The sequence below is a fragment of the Myotis nattereri genome (genome assembly GCF_964212035.1).
Source record: "Myotis nattereri genome assembly, chromosome: X".
NCBI classification, from domain to species: Eukaryota; Metazoa; Chordata; class Mammalia; order Chiroptera; family Vespertilionidae; genus Myotis; species Myotis nattereri.
The window spans coordinates 147,934,127-147,957,024 of record NC_138078.1 but is presented as its reverse complement, the minus strand read 5'-3'; the positions used below and the strand labels follow the sequence as shown (position 1 = coordinate 147,957,024).

General features: G+C 51.1%; 2 protein-coding genes across 2 annotated transcripts; both read left to right on the top strand.

The window, feature by feature from the left end:
- Window positions 1-1,050: 1,050 nt before the first annotated feature.
- Window positions 1,051-4,173, top strand: LOC308511248 (histone deacetylase 6-like; the record flags this gene model as incomplete). Its single annotated transcript, XM_081081257.1, has 5 exons — window positions 1,051-1,548; window positions 1,633-1,761; window positions 1,896-1,984; window positions 3,948-4,032; window positions 4,129-4,173. The coding sequence occupies exons 1-5, from the start codon at window positions 1,456-1,458 to the stop codon at window positions 4,171-4,173; spliced, it is 441 nt and encodes a 146-aa protein (XP_080937383.1). The 5' UTR covers window positions 1,051-1,455.
- Window positions 4,174-12,283: 8,110 nt separating this feature from the next.
- On the top strand, window positions 12,284-19,791 carry LOC308511980 (histone deacetylase 6-like; the record flags this gene model as incomplete). The annotated part of the gene is given in 15 exon segments (XM_081081790.1): window positions 12,284-12,315; window positions 12,405-12,472; window positions 12,719-12,911; window positions 13,217-13,251; window positions 13,254-13,432; window positions 13,723-13,856; window positions 14,328-14,396; window positions 14,508-14,700; window positions 16,148-16,297; window positions 17,666-17,840; window positions 17,952-18,427; window positions 18,515-18,622; window positions 18,774-18,920; window positions 19,017-19,145; window positions 19,358-19,791. Coding segments are annotated over 15 exon segments (2,157 nt in total). The 3' UTR covers window positions 19,427-19,791.
- Between the last annotated feature and the right edge of the window lie 3,107 nt (window positions 19,792-22,898).

The window sequence follows — 22,898 nt, the reverse complement described above, 5'->3', positions numbered from 1 at the left end:
TCCCGGTCAGGGCACATCCCCAGTGTGGGGCGTGCAGGAGGCAGCCAATCAATGACTGTCTCTCATCATTGATGTTCCTGTCTCTCTCTCCCTTTCCCTTCCTCCCTGAAATCAATACAAATATATTTTAAAAAAAGAAAATCTTTACATTTAGCATCATCACCACTCCCACTTGACTGCCACCAGCCACCTTCCAGTTTCCACCGGGCCCCAGCCCGCCCGCGCCACGTCATCAGCGCGCGCAGCGCGGGAAAGCCGCGAGAAGCAGAGAAGCTTGCCTTTGCCTAACTCCCTCGTTTGCTTGCTCGTTTGCTCTCTTGAGTCACCTCAAGGCACAGTTGTCGTGGGTCCTGAGGGCTCCTAAGGTGACTGGACGAGGACGGAGGGACAGCGGCCCGGACAGTCGGAACAAAGGCGGCGGCAGCTGGGGGAGGGGTGGGGGGAGCCTAAGCGTTGTGTGGAGCCGCGGGCGACGCGCTCTGCGCATGCGCAGCACGACCCGCGTCGCGTGATGACGTCGCCACCGGCCGTTGGTGAAGGGGAGGGAGGTGTAGCTCTCAGGGAGCGCGGCCCTGAGGCTGTGGGCGGGATCAGGGCGGTCAGTAGAGAGAACCGGCCCAATGGTAACGCGGGCCTCGGCACCCGCAGCCCCTCACAGGTGGCGGGGAATGGAGCAGCGCTAGTCCTGGGCGGGGTTTGATGGAAGGGCCGCGCTGTGCCTTCTGTGTGGAGCTGAAGGGATTGGTTGGCATTGCGGAGGGGGCGGGGGTTGGCGGGCGGTGGCTGGAATCTGGCCGAAGGGGTTTGGGAAAACGTCGGGGGTAGGGTTTGGGCGGGGGGTGGGGTTTGGTGGAGGAAAGGGGCCGTCCCCTGAGGAGCGGTGCTGGTTGAAACGTTAGGGACGGAATCTGGCCTAGTGGAAGGTGCTGGGCGGCGGATAAGGGGTGGAGTTAAGTGGATCGTGCAGGGTGGAGTGGGGTCGGGGCCGCGCTGGGGCTGGCCGAGTGAAAGGGTGGGTGATTTTCCCGGGGGATTGGGTGGAAAGGGCAAGTCTGTGAAGAGGTGGGGTCCGGGCGAGGCTGAGAGGAAGGAAAGAATCTGGGGAATGGCTTGGTAGAGCGGAAGGGGCGTGATTTGTTGGAAAGATCAGGCCCTCGAATAGACTGAATCTAGGGGGATTAATTGCTTTTTGAAAGGGCCAAACTTTGAAAGAAGAAAGAATAGTGTTAAAGGGGTGGAGTCTAGTGGAATGGGCGGGACCAGGTGGAATAGACATCCCAGTGGAGGGAGAGAGCCTTGAGAGAGAGGGAGTTTTGGAAGGCAGTGTGTGATAGGATAGCATAAGAGGCGGGGCCTGGGAGGAGGCTGGGGTGTAGGGTCCTCAGGATACCAAGTCCCTTCAGTCACCTCCACCGCACCCCCCAGAACCGCGTCAGGGGTGAAGTCTCCCCGATCATGACCTCCACCGGCCAGGATTCCACCACAACTAAGCAGCGAAGGAGTATACACAACCCCCAGACGCCCCCCCAGGATTCCAGCATCATCTCGGTGAGGCCCCAGATCCGTCCTGATGAGGGGGAAGGGGAGCAGTGGGCCGTGCAATGGACTCTGACCTTTCTCTCTGTTTGGCAGAAGCCAGGTGTTAAGAAGGGTACTGGACTCCGCTCCAGCCCCAGACTAGCAGAGGTGAAGAAGAAAGGCAGAATGAAGAAGCTCAGCCAAGCAGCAGAGCAAGAAATAATCCAGGGGATGCAAGTGCTGGTGAGAGAGGCCTGGCCATAATTTAGCCTTCTGTGACTATCAAAACCCTGAGGTTCTCCATCTTGGACATTACGGGATGTTACCTCTGACTCAAGCCCTAAATGGATCAGTGTCTCCCATTTTTTTCCCTACAGGATCTGACCACTGAGACCAAGACACTCTCTGGTACTGGCCTGGTATTTGATGAGCAGCTAAATGACTTCCACTGCCTTTGGGATGACAGGTAAGACTTGACTCCTCCAGCTGTCCCCAAACCACACAAATATGCACACTTAGAGCCATTAGCAAGAACAGATCCTTTCTTGCACTAGCCTAGAGACTGGCAGCAGATGACTTAGGGAGGTGAGGCTCAGGTTTGAAGGGGTTCTTTTCATTAGCCAGCAAACATTTATTAAGTGCCTGCTGTGTGCCAGGAGTTGGTGATACAAATGTGTTGGACAAGACAGACAGGGTCCCTTCTCAAGGAGCTGATAGGTGAGTAGGAGAGCAGATCATTAAACAGCCAACAGCAGAATGAAGTGTTTAATATGGGAGGACTTAAGACCAGGGGCTTCAAAAGTGTTTAATAAGGATTTTAGACTAGCATCTGGTGTTCCCAGAAGGTATCCTTGAAAAAGAGATATTTCTGCTGAAACGGAAGAATTACACCTCCCATTTGCTCACACATGTAATCCATCAACAAATTCTTTTGTCTCTGTGTGCAAAATGTATCCCATATCTGACTTCTCCTCACTGCCACCACCATCATCACTCACCTAAACTTGCAAAGGCCCCTTCACTTGTTCCCTGTTTCCACTCTCATCCATGCTGTCTGTTTTCCACACAGCAGCCTAAAAAAATATGTGTAAAATGATGTTCTCTTTCTTAAAATCCTTCAAGGTAAAGGTCAAATTCTTCATTTTGGCCTCTTAGGTTCCACGTGACCTGGCTCCACATCACCTTGGTGACTTCATCAGCCAGTCCTCGTCCTCATTCGTTTCACTTCACTTCACTCACACTGGACCCCTTGCTGCTCTTCCCACATGCCAGGCATTCCCTCAACTCCATCCGGGTCTTTGCCCTGGCCAATCCCTTTTCCAGAGATTTGTTTCTGCCTTCTCTTCTCCCAGTTAACATTCACATCTCAAGGAGACTCTCAGAGAGGGCTATGCCTGGCTACTCCCCCCACACCTCATGCACTGGATCTTTGAGATCTTCCTAGCTCATGTCATTGTTTGCTTATTATACTTATGTGTTTACCAGTTCAGTATCTATCTCCTCTATCCCAATGGAAGACTCAGAGTGGCAAAGGACTTCAGGGACATGGCAGTAGACAAAACAAAGAAACCCTAGTGTTTGTGAAGATTATAATTTTGGGGGAGAAAACAGATAGTAAAAGAAAGTAAATAATACAGTGTGTTCGAAACAAAAGTTCTGTGATGCGCAGAAACACTGAAGCAGGAGGGAAAGTAGCAAAAAGAACAATGGGGGAACTCTTCAGTTGGGAATAGGATGGTCAGGGAAGGCCTTGCTGATATCTGAAGGAGGTGAGGGAGTGAGTCATGAAGATAATGTGGGAGCAGGGGGGAAAGCTAGCTGGACAGTACGTGACTCGATGAGATGGGAGCCATGAGAAAGTTTTGAGTTTAGATGGGACATGATCTGATTTGGATTTTAACCAATGTCTGCCTACTATGGGAAGAAAGAACTGTTGGGGGAGTGAGGGCAGAAGTAGGAAGGCCAGCCCTAACCGGTTTGGCTCAGTGGATAGAGCGTCGGCCTGTGGACTGAAGGGTCCCAGGTTCGATTCCGGTCAAGGGCATGTAGCTTGGTTGTGGGCACATCCCCAGTGGGGGGGGTGCAGGAGGCAGCTGATCGATGTTTCTCTCTCATCGATGTTTCTAACTCTCTATCCCCTCTCCCTTCCTCTCTGTAAAAAATCAATAAAATATATATATTTTTTAAAAAAAGTAGGAAGGCCAATAAGGAGCTGACTGTAGTAACCCAGGTGGGCGATTATGGTAGCAGCAGTCGGGGTGATGAGGAGAGGGGCAGGCTCTGGATATATTGTGAGAACAGAGCCAACAGGTACTTCGAAGTTTCTGGTGTGCAGTGTTGGATGGAGAAGAATGCAGGACCAGCTGTGTTGCTCACCAGTGTCCCTATGTATGTCTATGTGTTCATGTGACTTATCTCTGTCAACCCAGCTTCCCTGAAGGCCCTGAGCGGCTCCTTGCCATCAAGGAACAGCTGATCCAGGAGGGCCTCCTGGACCGCTGTGTGTCCTTTCAGGTGAGTTCCCCGGCCAGCACCTTGGGTGGAGGGTAGGAGCTGGCAGGACCTGGTTTGGGGCCGTACCTTAGCCCTTTGTTCCTTGTGTCTCCTCAGGCCCGGTTTGCTGAAAAGGAGGAGCTGATGTTGGTTCACAGGTGAATTCTTGGTAACCTTGTAGGGACGGGGAGGAAGCTAGCTTGGGCCCACCAGGGCAGATTGGATGCTTTGGGAACGAAGCTCATGGGCTCTGTGGCTTTGGGCAAGTTGCTAAACTTCTCTGAATCTCATTGTCATTGCCAATAACTGAGGGACTGGTAAATACAAGTTCCTCAAGAGGGTTTGATATATGTTGGGTGCTTAGAATGGTGCCTGACATATCATCAGCCTGATGAGCTATTGTTCTTATTACAATCTGGTATGTAAACAGCTTGTAATTTAGGAAGTCTGACTTGTCCAGGGGTCTGGTGCATAAAGGGCTTAGCTGGGGAGGAAACAGGGCCCCAACTCAGGGCCAAGGAGGGAGGCAGGCCCTTGAATCTCATCTACCCTGTCTGTATCCCCAGCCTAGAATATATAGATCTGATGGAGACAACCCAATACATGAATGAGGGAGAACTCCGCGTCCTAGCAGACACCTATGACTCAGTTTATCTGCATCCGGTATGGATGAGAACTGTGACGGCAGAGGGTGGTAGCAATCCTGGGAATGCCCATCCCCACACCTACCCCACCCTAGGGGAAGCAACTGAGTGGACAGGGCTGGTCTCTCCCTCACTCCCTCTCTGGCTCCTCACTGTCTCTCCAGAACTCATACACCTGTGCCTGCCTGGCCTCAGGCTCTGTCCTCAGGCTGGTGGATGCGATCCTGGGGGCTGAAATCCGGAATGGCATGGCTATTGTCAGGTAGGACCTGCCAGCATTTGGGTTTCTACATTAAAAAAAAATTCTTCCCTCAAGTGTAAAATGTATTGATAATGGGTAGTGTATTTGTAATGGGTAGTGTATTTACGTGCTTAAGATACAAATGGGCATACAAGAAAAAGTCTCCCTCCCGCCCCCGTTCCCCAGACACATGCTTCCTGTCCTGGAGGTAGTCACTGTAACCAATAACTCGTGTGCCCCAGAAATAGTCTGCATTTTCATGGAGTAAATACCATATTTCGTTGATTCTGAGATGCATATTTTTCATATTGGTAACATCTTGAAATTCAGATGCATCTTGTAAACAGTGACATCTTAGCATTCAGTTGGCAGCATTTTCTGCTTTGTTGTTGGCATGTAAAAATCACAGTACATCTTATCATTGTTGGCATCCCAGAACTGATGAAAGGCAGAAGATGGAGCCTTTCTCCTGCCTCCCCTATTTTAGGGGAGCGCTCCAGCATTCAAGATGCTCCCTTCCATACCATGCATTTTCCACTTAGACATTTCGAAAAGCTATTCTCTAACTGTACAGCTTAGACCCATGTAGACTCCTCTGTGCAACAATAAGTTAACCAGCTCCCTACTGTTGGGCATTTTGGTTCTCCCCAGTCATTTACTGTTTCCAAAAAATGCTGCAGCAAATTTTGTTGTCCATTTATAAACATGTGATTTTACCTTTTTTGCTGTATAAGCTGTGGGCTAAGTCCTCAGGAGCAAAATGACTGGGTGTGGAGGTGTATACACTGATAATTTTAAGAAACATTATCAAGTTTCCTTCAAAGAGAGAGCAGAAAACTGGGGGTGAGAGTCTAAGGGCCTCAGTTACTCAGATCCTGGCAGATTGGCAGGTATCAGCACTGGGGGAGTTGGTGGTCTAACAGGATTAGAGAGCAAGGGAGAGTCCTCTGCAGAGGAGTAACCCCCAATCTGTGGCTTTCCCTGTCCTGCTTAGGCCTCCTGGACACCACGCCCAGCACAGTCTTATGGATGGATATTGCATGTTCAACCATGTGGCCGTGGCTGCTCGCTATGCTCAACAGAAGCATGGCATTCAGAGGTCAGCAGCAAATAGCAGGGCAAGGGTGATGGGGGTGGCACAGGTGGGGTAGCCTGGTGTGGGCATTTCCCCCAGGTGCACCTGGATTATCTTATACAGTGCTCCCCTCTCTTCCGCTCACAGGGTCCTTATCGTGGATTGGGATGTGCACCATGGTCAAGGAACACAGTTTACCTTTGACCAGGACCCCAGGTATGGCCCCACATGCCACCTCAGATGCTAGATTCCCAGCCATCCTCCACCCTTAAAGGCCCAACCAGAAGGGGTCAGGAGGGAAGGGAAGGCGTTCACATTACATTGGGCCTGCCCTGGGACCAGGTTCTGTGCTGCTCTCTGCATGTCTGCCCTCTTAATTTCACTGAGGCAGGGACTGTTGAGTTCCCCATTTTAGAAATGGGTGAACTGAGACATACAGGTTCGCACAGAAAAGAACGGGAAGAAATGAGATTTGCTTCCACAAACATTTAGAAATCTTGCTTATTAATTTACCCTGGAGCTGGAGTGAACCTCAAATTACTATATCATATTTTGTAATTATGATTACTACAAATTATTTATTTAAAAAGTTAAATAACCCCAGCTGGTATTACTCAGTGGTTTAGTGTCGACCCATGAACCAAGAGGTCACCAGTTTGATCCCCAGTCAGGGCACATGCCTGGGTTGCGGACTCAATCCCCAGTGGCGGGAGGGGGGGGGGGTGTGGGAGGCAGCTGATCAATGTTTCAATCTCTATCTCTCCCTTCCTCTCTCTCTAAAACCAATAAAAACACAACTTAAAAAAAAAATTAAAGAAGCCCTGGCTGGTGTGGCTCAGTTGGTTGGAGCATCATTCCATGCACCAAAGGGGCGTGGGTTTGATTCCTGGCCAGAGCACATAACCCTGGTCAGGGTGCATGTGGTAGGCAGCCAATTGATATTTCTCACATTGGTATTTCTCTCTCTATTTCTTCCTTTCTCTCTCTAAAATCAATTTTAAAATTTTATAAAAAATAATACAGAACTGTCTATAGCAGTGACTCTCCTATAATTCCCATCACCTCAAAAATAATTGTTGATAGTTTATGTTATATCCTTATGGAATTTTTCATATAGATGTATAAATTCATTATCATTATTATTAATACACTGCCTAATGGGGTAATCCTCTACATCAAGCGCATCAGACTTAAAGGCTAGCACGGGCCAAGTAAACAAGGTTTAAGTTTACAAAACAAAAACTTCAATTTTCATAGAAACATAGGTTTATTTTGGTAGAGGCATGCTGAATACAAAGGGCTGAAATAAATGAGTCATCGTTAACATAAAATAATAGAACATTTTAATACAAATTAATATTTTTTCTTGTACATTAACTTACCAGACACTAAATAACTACACAAATTAATAACTGTAACGCAAATAAAACTATTTTTCTTGTTCTCCGAAAGCAAAATATTTCCTGTTGCACACATCACACATGTCAGTACAAGACTAATGATGTGGCAACCGGCTGCTAAAATATTCGCTTGCTAGTATTAGTGGAGAGAAATGGTGCACCTGCGCGTAAAGCGCATAAGGGAAATGAATGCAACACAATTATAGTAATCAGTCATTAGCGAACCTTGTAGTTCATAATTAATAATTATGTATAGCAGGATATTATAAAAATTAAGTTACAAAATTTTTATTAAAATGTTTCTTACATACCGTTATATTGGCTGGGCCGCAAAAATATTTGTTGTAGGCTGCATGCGGGCTGTGGACTGCGAGTTTGACATGCTTGCTCTACATGGTCTGTGGCAATTTGCTTTTCACATTTAACAGCAGGTGGTAGACACTGCTCCATGTTACTACTTCTAAAAAGTACCTTCTTTTTTGTAAGGGCTGTACAGTATTCCATTGTATGGCTATACCTCTGGTCATTTAACTCCGGGACATTTATGATGCTTCCCAGGTATTGCTATTGCAGACAATTCTACAGTGAATAGTATCCTATATAATAAAGCAGTAATATCCAAATTGACCGCCATGCCATTGCACAAGATGGCTGCCCCCATGTGGTCAAAAGATAGCAGCAGGGGAATGCAGTTGTGGGCGATCAGGCCAGTAGGGAAGGGTAGTTAGGGGCAACCAGGCCAGCAGGAGAGGGCAGTTGGGAACAACCAGGCCTGCAGGTGAGGGAGGGCAGTTAGGGGTAACTGGGCCAGCAGGGGAGGGCAATTGGGGGGAACCAGGCCTGCAGGAGAGGGCAGTTGGGGGCAACCAGACCTGCAAGGGAGGGAAGTTCGTGGGAGGACCAGGCCTGAAGGGGAGAGCAGTTGGGGGTGACCAGGCCTGCAGGGGAGGGCAGTTGGAGGGGACCAGGCCTGCAGGGGAGGGCAGTTAGGGGCAACCAGGCCAGCAGGGGAGGGCAGTTGGGGGCAACCAGGCCTGCAGGGGAGGGAGGGAAGTTAGGGGTGACTGGGCCAGCAGGGGAGGGCAATTGGGGGGGCCAGGCCTGCAGGGGAGGACAGTTAGGGGCAACCAGGCCAGCAGGGGAGGGCAGTTGGGGGCAACCGGGCCTGCAGGGGAGGGAGGGAAGTTAGGGGTGACTGGGCCGGCAGGGGAGGGCAATTGGGGGGGCCAGGCCTGCAGGGGAGGGCAGTTGGGGGCGACCAGGCCAGCAGGGGAGGGCAGTTGGGGGTGACCAGGCCGGTAGGGGAGGCCAGTTGGGGGCAATTGGGCTGGCAGGGGAGCAGTTAGGTGTTGATCAGGCTGGCAGGCGAGCGGTTGGGAGCCAGCAGTACTGGATTGTGAGAGGGATGTCCGAGGGGTCCCATATTGGAGAGGGTGCAGGCTGGGCTGAAGGACACCCCCCCCACACACACACACACACACACACACAGTGCATGTAATTTTACACTTCTCTGAGTATATCTATAGGATAAATTTCCAGTCATGGATTACTGGGTCAGAGGGTTGGCATGCTTGAAAGTCTGAGATCTGCCAGATTTTTCTCCAGAAAGCACCAGCTTACCCTTCTAGCAGAAAGTGATTGAACTAGTCCTTCTCAGTAGGAGACACTACTAAGTAATCTTTGTTTATCTAGTCTTCTGTCGAACAGACTGTGTAGAATCCACTTCTCCCCATAGATCCTGAGCTCCCATGGCTCATTATCTAATCTAGATTGGCTGCTCTGTAGACATTGCTTTATTATTTTCTAGCATTTGGTGTTGCTGTCAGATGTCTAATGTCAGTGTGATTTTCATTCCTTTCTGAGTAATCTGGTTTGTATAAATGAAAAAGAATTTATCCATGCCCTTCAATCTCCCTTCTCCCCATCTCTCTGTCTCTTAACTCCAACAGCAGGGTTTTGGGGTGGAGACAAGTTGGACAGTCCTTAAAAGACTATTATGAAGACAATGAAAATTAAAGCAAAGTAGTTAAAAGAAAGAAGTAAACTTAGTGAATGGGCCATTGGGTGAGCTGGTTATTCAGGACTGATTTTGTGTGCAGTGACCTGGAATTGTGCTTGATTTCTCCAGAAGGGAAACCCCAGGTCATCCCCTTGGGCCCCCGGAGCCTCAAAGTACTTTCCAGGGATTTTTTTGAAGTCTCTTATTGTCTGAATCCTTTATCCCATTCTGTCTTTCTGGGTGGATACTTGTTTAACATTCCTTTAATGTCTTTTGACTGGGATAGTAGCAGAGTGGGGAGGTAAACCTGTGCTATCAGTTCATCATTCCTTCATTGGAAGTGAGACATATTTTATTTATTTATTGTAATTTTTATTTATTTGAAGAGAGAGAGGGAGGTGGGGAGGGAAAGAGAGAGAGACATTGATTTGTTGTTCCACTTATTTATGCATTCATTGGTTGATTCCTTTTTATTTATTGAGTTTTAGAGAGAGAGGAAGGAGGGGGGAGAAAGAAATACTGATCTGTTATTCCACTTATATATGCATTCATTAGTTGATTCTTATATGTGCACTGACTGGGAATTGAACCCGCAACCTTGGGATATCAGGATGATGCTCTAAACAACCAAGCTACCCAGCCAGGGCCATTCAAAATTATTTTAGAACTTCATCCTGTTTGCTTTATAAGCTTAGTTTCCTGAGTGTTAGTTCTCTTAATTCTGGTGGCTCTCTTGTGGGGTTGCCTTTCTTCAAATCTTTTCTTTAGTTATTTTCTCCCCCTGATAATAATCTTTATGTTCTATGGGGTATTCCTCTTCCTTTAATGGCTAACTTAGGTAAAAAAAAAAAAAAGTTTAGAACTGGTATTTACCTATCAGAGTAAAAATAAAATAAAACCCAATCATTTCCCCACCTACTCAATACCAGAGTTTTAATATAAATTTCATTCCCTAATCCCAATACATTTTTCTTCATTTCATAAATCTTTTTATGTCAGTTTTATTAAATTGTACAACTACATTGTTAACATTCATTAAAATGGGACTGTCATACATTTCCCTAAAAAAGGGAGAAAGCTGCCTTAAATCCTTCCTGGAACAAGGCAGGGAGCGATGAACCGATGGATGGATGGATAAGAGATTATTCATTTGGATTGCCTCAATCAGGATTAAGCCCTCCCACAGCCTGCTGGAGGGACCATTGTGTCTTTTCAATATCTGTTCTGTGTGTCAATCCCCCTCAATGCTTTCAGTGCTCTGTTTCTCACCTACACAATAAAAGAAGTACTAGAGGTGGCCTGTAAGGTATTGTGAAGGAAGGAATTGTCCCCTCACTGGCCTCATGGAGCCCTAGCCAGCACCCCCACTCTAGCTCTACACACAGAACCAGCTCTTAACTCTAACTTCCCAGTCTCCCACTTTATTTAGAAGAAACATCAAGCTCCCCAGCCCAGCCTGATGCTCTGGGCAGCCTTAGCTGGCTCCCACCATTTTAAAGCCCCACGTTCCCTGTGGGCCTCCCAAAGTCACAGGGTTTGTCCTACTGTTACCACCTTGGACACAGGGACAGGTGGGTGCGTGGGCATGATCTAGTGTCCCCATGGTGTAAGGAGCTCTCGGGGCCTGAGATAGATCCACTAGCTCTCAGGATCTCAGAGTTAGACCTGGGTGGGCATTGAGGGGGCAGCAGTGTTTGCCGAGGGAGGAGTTCCAGTAAGAGATGAAATGAATGAGTGAGTGATGTAATAGGTAAACAAATGAAAAAATGAATGAATGTTTGAATTAAATATTTAATGGGGAAAACAATGAGAAAATGAATGAGTGGTTGAACCAACTGTGGTAGCTGTATTTTGGGAGTGTCTGGTGCATTGACTCCTCAATCCCCCAATCTCTTTTTTCTCTCTGCCCCCAGTGTGCTCTATTTTTCCATCCACCGCTATGAGCAGGGTCGCTTCTGGCCCCACCTGAAGGCCTCTAACTGGTCCACCACAGGTTTTGGCCAAGGCCAGGGATATACCATCAATGTGCCTTGGAACCAGGTCAGTGTCTGCCCACTTGTTGCCCCCAGAGTGAAGCTCACCCCTGCCCTTCAGTCGTTCAAGGCAGAGGGCAGAACGTCCCATCTCACCATCGTGTGCCTCTGTCTGCAGGTTGGGATGCGAGATGCCGACTACATTGCTGCTTTCCTGCAAATCCTGCTGCCGGTCGCCCTTGAGGTCCGGGGGTCTGGGATGATTTGGTGCAGGGTGACAGTGAGGGGTGGGCCATGAGGACAGGTGGCCTCATGTAGTCCTTTCCCCCCCATCAGTTCCAGCCCCAGCTGGTCCTGGTGGCCGCTGGATTTGATGCCCTCCAAGGGGACCCCAAGGTAAGGCGGGCTCTCTGGAATGGCAGGTAGGCAGAAGGGGGCTACTTGGAGCCAGACTGACCCTCCATGTCTCCCCAGGGTGAAATGGCCGCCACTCCAGCAGGGTTTGCCCAGCTCACCCATATGCTCATGGGTCTGGCAGGAGGCAGGCTGATCCTGTCTCTGGAGGTGAGTGACTCACTTCATCTCTGAGCCCGTGAATCCTAGAGGACATAATAACAAAGCTTTCAAGTCCAGCATGAGTTCCTGTCCCAGCATTTCCGCTTCCTAACTGGACAGCCTCGCCTAAGTCACTGGACTTGTATGATAGTAGTAGTAGTCATGTCATAGCGCTGTTTAGTGAGGGAAAGGAAGCACCCTCTAAATTCTTTGTTGCTCAACATGTAGTCAGCACCCTAGTGGTCATGTGTCTACTACTCTTCCCTGGTAACATCTGGGTCTTCCCTAACCCCTCACCCTTTTCTCCTAGGGTGGCTACAACCTTCGCTCCCTGGCTGAGGGAGTCAGCGCCTCACTCCACACCCTTCTGGGTGACCCCTGCCCCATGCTGGAGTCCCCTGGGGCCCCCTGCCGGAGGTAAGCTCAGGTGGTGGAGGGAGAAAGTGCGACCCTCACTGCCCACCTTGGGGCCATTTGGTCACTCTTTCCCTTCCCCTGCCCTCCAGTGCCCAGTCATCACTGTCCTGCACTCTGGAAGCCCTGTCGCCCTTCTGGGAGATCCTTGTGAGATCAGGTAGGAGGCAGGGAGTGGGTTTAATGGGGGTGGGGGTCAGGGATGGAATGAGCCATGGGACAAGACTGTCTTCTAGAACCTACTCTGACTTTCCTGGCCTAACTTGGTGGGAGAGGGTCAGTCCCTCTCTCTCACTGGGTCCTGGTTTCAGGCCTCCCACCCCTTTTCACATTTGAGTTAACTGAATTCCTGAGTATTACATAACCCAGGGCGGGGGAGTAGGGTGAGTGTGGTCTCCCCTTGCAGGTGACTCCCTGGACGAGGACAACGAGGATGGGGACAATGAGGAGGAGGAAGAGGAGGGACCATGGCCACCCCCTGCGCTCCCAATACCAATGTGGCCAATATTTCAGTCTCGCACAGGGCTGGTCTATGACCAGCGGATGATGGATCACTACAACATGTGGGACAAGTATGCGATTGGAGCACTGGGCTCAGTGTAAGTGGGCAGGGGTTTTTCACCTCCTCAAACATTAAGCCCTGCCTCTGTGTCCCCACCTCCCAGCCAACACCCCGAGGTACCCCAGCGTGTCTCACGGATCATGTCCCGTCTGGAGGAGCTGGGCCTTGCTGGGCGCTGTCTCACGCTGCCTGCACGTCCTGCCACAGACGCTGAGCTGCTCACCTGCCATAGGTCAGACCCTCGTGCCTGGGGGTGGGATGGGGCCTCAGTGCATACATGCCACCTGGGAGCTGGAGCCTGGGTATGAATTGCTGCTGCGGGTCGCAAGAGGGGCCTTGGAGGGGACAGAACCACGTGACTATTCCTGATACCCTCTCTGTGCCTCCAGTGCTGAGTACGTGGCTCGTCTACGGGCCACAGAAAAAATGAGAACCCGGGAGCTGTACCGTGAGAGCGCCAGCTTTGACTCCATCTACATCTGCCCCAGCACCTTCGCCAGTGCCCAGCTGGCCACTGGTGCCACATGCTGCCTTGTGGAGGCTGTGCTGGCGGGAGAGGTATGGCTGCTTTGGGGTGGGGCTCTGGCTGGAAGAGGCGGTCCTGGGGGCGGGAGAGAGGCTACTCTGAGAAAGTTGGGCAGGGCCTGAGGAAAAGGGGGGTGAGGAGGAGAACCCTGCTCGCCCGAGGCCTTGCTCACTGGGAAGTGCAGCCATGAGGATGTGGCTACCGGACTGGGCCCCCCTGGCATCTGGTAATGGGAGGGAGGGAAGAGAACAAGCAAGGGGACAAGGAGAAGGAAAGCAGTGAGGGCAGTGGTTTGATCTTGGCTCCCTGCTCCTCCCCCCAGGTTTTGAATGGTGTTGCCCTGGTGCGTCCTCCGGGACACCATGCAGAGCAGGATGCTGCTTGCGGTTTCTGCTTTTTCAACTCTGTGGCTGTGGCTGCTCGTCATGCCCAGGCCATCAGTGGGCATCCACTGCGGTAGGGGCTCCCTGCCCCCCCCGCCCCCCACTCAGTGCTTACTCAGCAGGCCCCATGGTTCAGCCCCCAGGACTTACCCAGAAATATCCAGGGGTCCGGTTGTCCAGTACTTCCCAGAAAAGGACTGAGGATCTAGCCTCTCAGTGCTTACTTGGAAAAGACCCCAACATTGTGGTATCCAGGTGCTATGAAACAGGACCCAGGGTCCCTTCCCCACATTTCTGGCCCCAACAGAACCCAGCGTCCAAGCCCCCAGTGCTAACCCACATAGGGCCTGGGGTCTGACCCTGAGTACTTGTTCAGGAGCCAGCCTCGACTGTCATCCTGACTTTGATAGGACCCACAAACTTTAAGGACTTAGTATCTGGTGACCCACAATATATGCCCCTGCAGACAGGCCCCAGTGGTCTGGCTCCTGCCTTCTCCCAGGGGGCCAGTGTCCTGAGTAACTGACAAGCTCTCGGTCCTCAGGATCCTGATTGTAGACTGGGATGTGCATCATGGCAATGGAACTCAGCACATATTTGAGGACGACCCCAGGTGAGGGGCTGGGGCAGGGAGTAGGTGCAGCCAGGGAAGTGGGTGGGCCATGCTTCAGGGGTGCCAGGCTGCTAACCAAGCATGGACCCCTCCCCACCCTGTCTCTGGCAGTGTGCTCTACATTTCCCTGCACCGCTATGATTATGGCACCTTCTTTCCCATGGGGGATGAGGGCGCCCCCAGCCAGGTGGGCCGGGCCGCAGGCACAGGCTTCACCGTCAACGTGGCCTGGAATGGGCCTCGCATGGGGGACTCTGAGTACCTGGCTGCCTGGCATCGTCTGGTGCTGCCCATTGCCTATGAGGTACGCTTCAGGATGTATGTGACACAGCTGTGTGGGCAGCAGTGAGTGCACATGTGTCTGACTTCTGGGTGACTGATCCTGTGGGACAAACAGCAAAGGGGAGGGGGAGTGGCTGTGATGGCCTTTGCATATGTGACTGCCCTCTCTGTGTGCAACTGTGAGGAACTTCCTGGTGTGCGGGGGTGGTCTTCTTGTTCCTAGCTGTGTGTCTTGTGTGTACACCATCACCAGTGGCTGTCTGTATGTGACGGTGGCCCCAAGTGACTGCCGTCTCAGTAGAACTGCATGTGCAAGCTGGGGAGGGGTTTGAGTATATGTGAGACACTGCACAAGTGGCTGTTTCTACCATTTCTGTGTCATGGGTGCTCTTTCTGTGACAGCCGGTTTGTGACTTTCTGCACATGGGAGGCTGTGTGTGACAGTCATCTTTCTGGCTGTTTGTGTGTGTCTATCTCTGACTGGAGGTGGCCTGTATACATTTGCCTGGTTCTGCATGAGTGGCTGTAGGTAACCACCGTCTACATGTGTAAACTGTAAGTCTGTCTGTGGCAGACTGTATGTGTGTGACTAACTCAGAAGGCTGATACATGCGTCATCTCTGACCTCTGTGCAGACGCACATGTTCAGATGTGTGCATGTGTCTGATGCACAATGGCTGTGACTACCTTCTGTGTGTGTATAACTGAAATCATGTGTGACTGTGTGTGTGTGTGTGTGTGTGTGTGTGTGTGTGTGTGACACTGTTGTTACCATGTAATGATGGCACATGTACGGTTGTATCTGTGCAGGGGTGACTGTGGATTATTGTCCCCTCTGTGAGAAACTGTGTGCATGACTAGTAGGAAGTGCAGTCCCGTCCATATGGGACTGTCTAATTGTGTGCAGGTATGTGACCATCTTCTGTGTGTGGCACTTGATTGTCATTTTCTGTGATGGAAGTATGTGTGCACTTCTCTTTGGCACCATATATAAATCCTTGTAACTTCTGCACATGTATCACATGTTTGACCCAGGGAGAGGAGCATGTATCTCTTTATCTCACCCTTGGGCATGTTTGTGAGGACATATCTCTGTCTCTCTGTGTTTCATGTCACCATCTCTTGATGGCTGAGTCTTCACGTCTCATAGGAGTACCTACTATGGACTCTGCCTCTAGTCCCCATCTGCCCATTTGTAGTGTTTCATGTCTCTAAATCTGTGTCTGATGTGTCCTTAACTGTCCATCTTCTCCATGTCTCTCTGTCTTGTGTCTCTACATCTTCCCTTCCTGGTTTCAGGGCTCTGATCTTTTATCTCCCAGCCTCCAAGTCCCATGTCTCCATCTCTCTGGCTTGCATCTTCATGTCTTCATTTGTCCTTGTCTCGGTGTCTCTGGATCTACCTCACCTAGTATATACCCAAGCCCGCCTTCCCTCATGTCCATGCATTTCTTCTCTCCCTACCTCAGTTTAACCCAGAACTGGTGCTGGTCTCAGCTGGCTTTGATGCGGCATGGGGCGACCCGCTGGGGGGCTGCCATCTGTCACCTGAGGGCTATGCCCACCTCACTCACCTGCTGATGGGCCTTGCCAGTGGCCGAATTATCCTGATCCTAGAGGTAATTCCCTTGGTCCCTCTTTCCACTGTGGGGGGTATTTGGGAAGACTTGGAGTCCTGCCCTTTCTTCTAGCTGACTGCAACACAAGGGGTAATTTCCTAGAATCTCCTTTGAGTGTCCCCACCTGGGATTGCTGGCACATACTGGGCATTAATAATAACACCAGCATTGACCACTTCCATTGAGCACTCACTATGTGCAAGACACTCTTCTGACACTTTACAGGCATTATTAATTCATTGACAAAGCAGCCTTCTGAGGTGAGGTCTGCTGACCTCGTCATTTTCCTCTCTCAAGACCAGGATAACTGAGGCACGGAGAGATATGGTGACTAGCCAGAGGCCACACATTTAATAGTGGCAGAGCCAGGGCTTGAATCCAAGCAGCCTGACCCCAGAGCCTATCCTTTTCGTCACTACTTGAACTATATCAAGTTCCTGAGATAAAATAAATTCACTGACTTTTTGTAAATCATTCAGTGTTCCCACCCCTGGGCCACAGTCTCCTCATCTGTAAGATGGGGCTGGCTAATGATGGAAGAGTGCATGGCATACAGTAAGCACTGCAGAAGTGCTAAAACTTCGCATTATTATGCACTGTTGATACACTAGCAAATCTTATGTGCTTTTTTTAACTACTTCACAGATGAAGACAGTAAGTCCTAGAGAGATTGATCGGTTAGTAAACAGTCTCAGTGTGCCCAGACTGCCTGTGGCACTGCAAAGTGATGGTTAAGAACATGGACTCTTTTATCAGACAGCACAGGTTCTGAGCCCAGCGCTGCCTCTTCCCAGCTGTTAGGACCTCAGACAAGTCATCTAACTACTCTGAACCTCAGTTTCTTTATCTATAATAACAGCAGAGACTGGGTTTCCTATCAAGTGTGAGAAAAGGGGGTTCCCATACCAGGTCAGGACAGGGGTTCATGTGGGGAGACAGACCAGTTGTTCCTGTGCTAGTTTTGGGGCAGGGACGTCTGTGTGGGTTCCTGTACTGTGAAGACACGTTCCTACACAGATTGAGCATGTGTGGTTTGAGGATTGAGTTAATAACATAAGGTACTTAGAATAGGGCCTAGCATACAGCAAGTACTTAATGAACAGTAGCTATTACTGGTGTTACCATCAGCATTATTGTTATTGTGGTTATTATTACCTTGCACTTCACATCGCAGTTTATCCCCCTCAACAACTACCTCACACAATGGGTACTGCCATCTGACAAATGTGGGTTCTATTCACTTGTCTCCAGTTGCCACCTTCTAGGCTTACAGGGCCCTGAGGCAGGATTGGGAAGCAGGATATCTTGCCTCCCAAATTCCCTGAGGACACTGCATCATACCTTTCACTCTCTTTCTCCTTTAAAAAGGGTGGCTATAACCTGGCATCCATCTCTGAGTCCATGGCTGCCTGTACCCGCACCCTCCTTGGGGACCCGCCACCTCTGCTGACCCTGTCTCGGCCCCCACTGTTAGGGGCCCTAGAATCAATCACTGATACCATCCAAGCCCATCGCAGATACTGGCGTAGCTTGCGGACCACGAGTGAGTGGGCATGGGGAATTGGGGACAATGGGGGGCTCAGGGGAGGGCAGGGATTAGAGGCAGGAGAGGGGATAGTGCTCATACTCAAGGATCTCGCTCCCATGGTTTCAGAGATCGAAGACAAGGAAGAATCCTTCAGTTCTAAGTCGATCACCAAGGAGGCACCCCAACCAGCCAATCCTGGGTCGGCTAAGAAGCTGACCATGCTAGAAGAGAGCATTCTGGATGAAAGCCTGGGGAAGGCCACATCAGCAGCATCTGTGCAAGAGTCCACTCCAGCTGTTGTGGAGCTCACTCAGGACCAGCCCTCAGAGGCAGCCACGGGGGAAGCTATGCTGGACCATACCACCTCGGAGGCAGCCACACTGAACCAGACTACCTCAGAGGCAGCCACAGGGGGAGCCACCCTGGACCAGACCACCACAGAGGAGGCTGTGGGAGGAGCCAAGCTGATCCAAACCCCTCAAGCCTCAAGCACTGACAACCAGACTCCTCCTACCTCACCTGTGCAAGGAGCCACATCCCAGATATCCCTCAGTACGCTGATTGGGAATCTCAGGACCTTGGAACTAGACGACAAGGCTCAGGTAAGGCCCACCAGCACACCCAGGTAGGGGGAAAGAAGGGTCAAGAATCAGGACTCTCAGATACGTCTCTTGCCTCTGTGTATCCAGGAGGCCCCAGAGTCTGAGATCCCAGAAGAGGAGAGGCTACCAGAGGCAGCTGGGGGTCAAGACGTGGATGATTCGGTGCCAATGCAGGCCTTTGGGGACATTGACCAGGTGAGCTCAGGGCGTGGATGGAACTGTGGCTTCCTTATTTTTTTACCCATTTGTACCTCCAGGTAGGAGCATATGACACAGGGGCATATAATGGGGAGATAAGTCCCTAGCTTACTCCGTTTTACCCACCTGGTCCATGTCCCCCCCCCAGGCCATGTTTTATGCCGTGACACCACTGCTGTGGTGTCCCCATTTGGTGGCAGTACGCCCCATTCCTGAAGCAGGCTTGGATGTGACCCAACCTTGTCAGGACTGTGGAGCACTTCAGGAGAATTGGGTGTGTCTGTCTTGCTATGAGGTATGCAACAGAGAATGGGGATGGGGCTGAGGTTGGCCCAGGAACAAACCACAGGTGGGTGCTGATCCCTGCCCAACATTCACTTCCTAACCTCAGGTCTACTGCAGCCGTTACATCAATGCCCATATGATGCAGCACCATGAAAGCTCAGGCCACCCACTGGTCCTCAGCTACACTGACCTGTCTACCTGGTGTTACCCATGTCAGGCCTATGTTCACCACCAGGTAAACCCTAGGCAGGAGCCTCTAATGTGTACACATTCACTCCCGCCACACACACACCTTCTGTGATCAGATAAGGGGAGAATGGAGGCCCTTCTGCATGTGGGCTAGTCCAGGAGACAGGGTGGTTGAGGGCTGGAGTGGGGGCAGTCTCCTGGCTGAGGTAGAGGGGGTCCTCACTCGCTCTTACCAACTGTCTCTTGCCTCCTCCTCAGACTCTCCTAGATGTGAAGAACGTCGCCCACCAGAACAAGTTTGGGGAAGACATGCCCCACTCACACTAACTCCCAGAACATGCTCCTCTGCTTCACCTTCTGAGGCCCAAGATAGACCAGCATTAGTTCATTCCAACCTGTACCTTGGACGAGGGGCAGCTTCATCCATCCTTTCTGAAAACCCTTTACAACCCCCCAAGGGTGCTGATTTAAGTTTAAATACCTGTAAGAGGACTATGATGATTAATTGTAGCTCTCCCCCTGCCCACTTCCTGCTCTAGGGACTCCCATCTGCTCTGCCCCAGAAAGAAAGGGATAGCTTAGTTGCCTCAAGAAGGGGCTGATATCAAGAAGATGATCCTTTGGAGGGAGTGGGGAGCAACTGGCAGGTATAGTGGGGTTGCATATGTAATAAAGTACAAGCTGTTACAAAACCTGGAGGAAGTCTTTTTTTAATTAAATATTTTTATTGATTTTTAGAAAACAAGGAAGGGAGAGAGAAAAACATTGATTGGATGCCTCCTGCATGCCCCCTATGGGGGATCAAGCTCACAACCCAATCATATGCCCCAACCAGGAATCGAACCCACAACCTTTCCGTGCACACGACAACACTCAACCGAGCCACACCAACCAGGGCTGGAGAAAGTCTTTTAATCTTGAGTGGAAGGAGAACCCCACACTCCTGGCCAACAGGGCTAATGAGTATAGAAGAAATGAAGGCATGGGTGTTTCAGGTCAACCCCCTGCCCAGCCAGCACTCAAAAAGCTAACTGGAAATAGAGCAGCTTGACTGGCTCTACTATAGATTAAATGGTAGAATCCATGAGAAAAGTGCCTTAGAAATAGGAGCCTCACAGCCAGTCCCAGCTACACCCTGGGCTGAGAAGGCAAAAAAAACTATCAGGAAGTGTCCTCACCAGGCCCCAGTCTCCCCACCTGTCTTTCTGTCCTGATTTGGGTGAGAGGCGTGTCCATGTTTAACATTTAAATTTTGTAACCATGGGTAGTAGCTTCTTGGGGGAAGGAGTACCTACTATGGACCAACGGCAGGGAATTGGAGGATAGTTTGGAGGTTTCATTTCTCTCACATGAGAATTTGGCAACTCAAGTCCAAGGCTGAGGATTTCTGGACTTTTCTTCATGGCCACATTATGGCCCCAAAATGATCACCAGAGCCCCACCCAGTTAAGAAAAAAAGGGAATGGGGGAGGGGAGGGAGAAGGGAGCTGTGGCTAGCTCATTCCTTCCTTTAAGGAACATTTTGGATGCCCCCTCCAGTAATCCCTGCTTACATCTCATTGGTCAGACTGTGACTATGATAGCTGCAAGGGAGTCTGGGGAATGTTTTAGCCTTGGCACATGTCCACCTCATACCAGGTTTTTTTATGCCCTGACAGAATAACCACTCCTCTGCCACTTTTTCCCTCCAGGAACGGACATGACTCGCTCTGGCACCTCTTTCCCTCCAGGAACAGATAACCCTCTCCCAAGCTACCAAAAAAGCCTGCTTGTGGCAGTGCAGGCTCCATGGCCTCAAAGAGGCCTCTCAGAACATTTCCCAAAGGCTAGCCACTCAAGTAAAAAATCCGACACCCCACATTCAGTAAAAACCCAAAACCGCAGCCCTAATCGGGGCAAGGTAAGGGCGAGGTGCAGCCCCACGCAGAGGGCACGCGCGTGGAGGTCTGGCCGCGGGCAGCGCACCCCAATCAGACTTCCTTGGCTGCACCAGCAGGCAGGGGCAAGACCCGCGCTCACCCTTTCACTCCGGGCGGGGGGCGAGGCGAGGCGAGGGGAGGGGAGCTGCCGGTGGAGGGGCCTGAGGGCGGGTCAGGCGCATGCGTATCCCCCGCCCCCAGCTCTCTACTCCGGGGTTAGTGTTGCACCTCTTCCACTTTTGGTCCTGTCAGAGCTGCAGCGAGTTCGGGTCCCAGCGCAAACTCCTCTCCGGACTGAGGTGAGCGGCTGGCCGGGCCCTCAGCCAAGCCAAGCGCCGACCTGGGAGGGCTCTCCACCTCGGGTTGTAGGAGCTCGACTGAGGTGTTTTTTTACGGGGACCTTCCTCTTCTGCCCCTTCTCCTCAGGGGGCCGCCACCACTCCCCAGCCCCTCAGGCCTCCGGCTTTTGGAGGCCGAGCTGGGCCGGGGACCGTGCAGGCGGGAACGGGTTTGCGGGCCCGCAGACCCAGCCTCGGGGTGAGGGGTCCCTTCCCGTGCCCTACCCTGTCCCGCCTAAAGAAAAACTGGCCGAGGTGGTCTAGAAGACTGAGCACAAGGTCAGGGCTTTAGGGTAAAATGTGGGAGTCACTCCTCCCTGCCCCAAACTTTCCACTGCACCTGACTTAGTCATGGGGAAGTGCGGTGGAGGTTGCCCCGGGCTAGCCCTGAAATGGGGGCTTGTAAGGGCTCACTTTGGGGTGGTTCCCCCACCCCCCCACTCTCTCTGAATCTGCCACCCCCCAGCCCACCCCCCACAGGTAGTTAGGCGAGCACAAAGGACACACAAAGGATGCGGTCCTGCCAGCGGGGATGGGGGTGGGGTGCGGTAGGGTGGGGGAGGGGGGTCTCAGGGTCTTAAGAACCCCATAATGACACTCCAGTAGCACTTGGCGCAGCAAGTGGTTCCGTATTACTTGCGAAGGTGAGACCTGGCTTCCGTTGATCTCTGATGGGCTGTGGGACCTCCGGCTTCTCCGAGCCTCCCTTGCTGGCTGCGGTGATGCTAGCCCACACCTCAGGAGGGTGTGAGGAGGACTGAGTGTCGGCACGGCCGGCAGGTAGATGGGTTCTCGGTAAATAATACCTAGTGCTTTTTAGGGTCATAGTCACAGCCATGGCGACTTGCCAAGAGGGAAGAGCCCATCTCAAATGTCCCCACCCTCAAATAATGGAACCCTCAGATTTCCATCTGTCCCGGCCCAAAACCGAGGAGTCATCCTTGACCCCTTCCCCTGCCTCTGAATTTCACCTGCCCGTTAATTCCACCTTCAGAATATACCAGAATCCGACCTCTCCTTTCCACATCCACCGCCCTCACCCCCTCCTCTCAGTTTGTCCTCAGAGCTAAATCTCCTTCTCTCTGTCTCCCCAACTTTGGGGACCCCCAGAACTCTGTCCTGTTTAACTCTTTCCTCATCATGCCCCCTTTCTGGGTGAGCACATCCAATAACTTTTCAGGGATCTCTCTGGGCTGAGGACCACACAGCTAGACCTTACTGACCTCTGGCTCCGAAACAACAGAAACACCATCCCCCCCAATCTACCCCCAAACTGCCACTTCTCCGGGGTTTCCTGGGAGAGCAGCCATTACGATGCATTTCCTGAACTAAGATCAGGATGTGTATTGATGAGTTAACGGTGATTTGCTATTAATAGATAACCCTCATTTTACTGAGCGCCTGCTCTGCCCATGCTCTTCTAATGGCTTGGTAATTTACTTGCTTACCTTGTTTACTGTCTCTTTCTCACTTTTAGAGTCTAATCCTCCCAAGGAGAGGAACTTTATTTTGTTCACTGCCCCATCCCACCCCCACACCTCC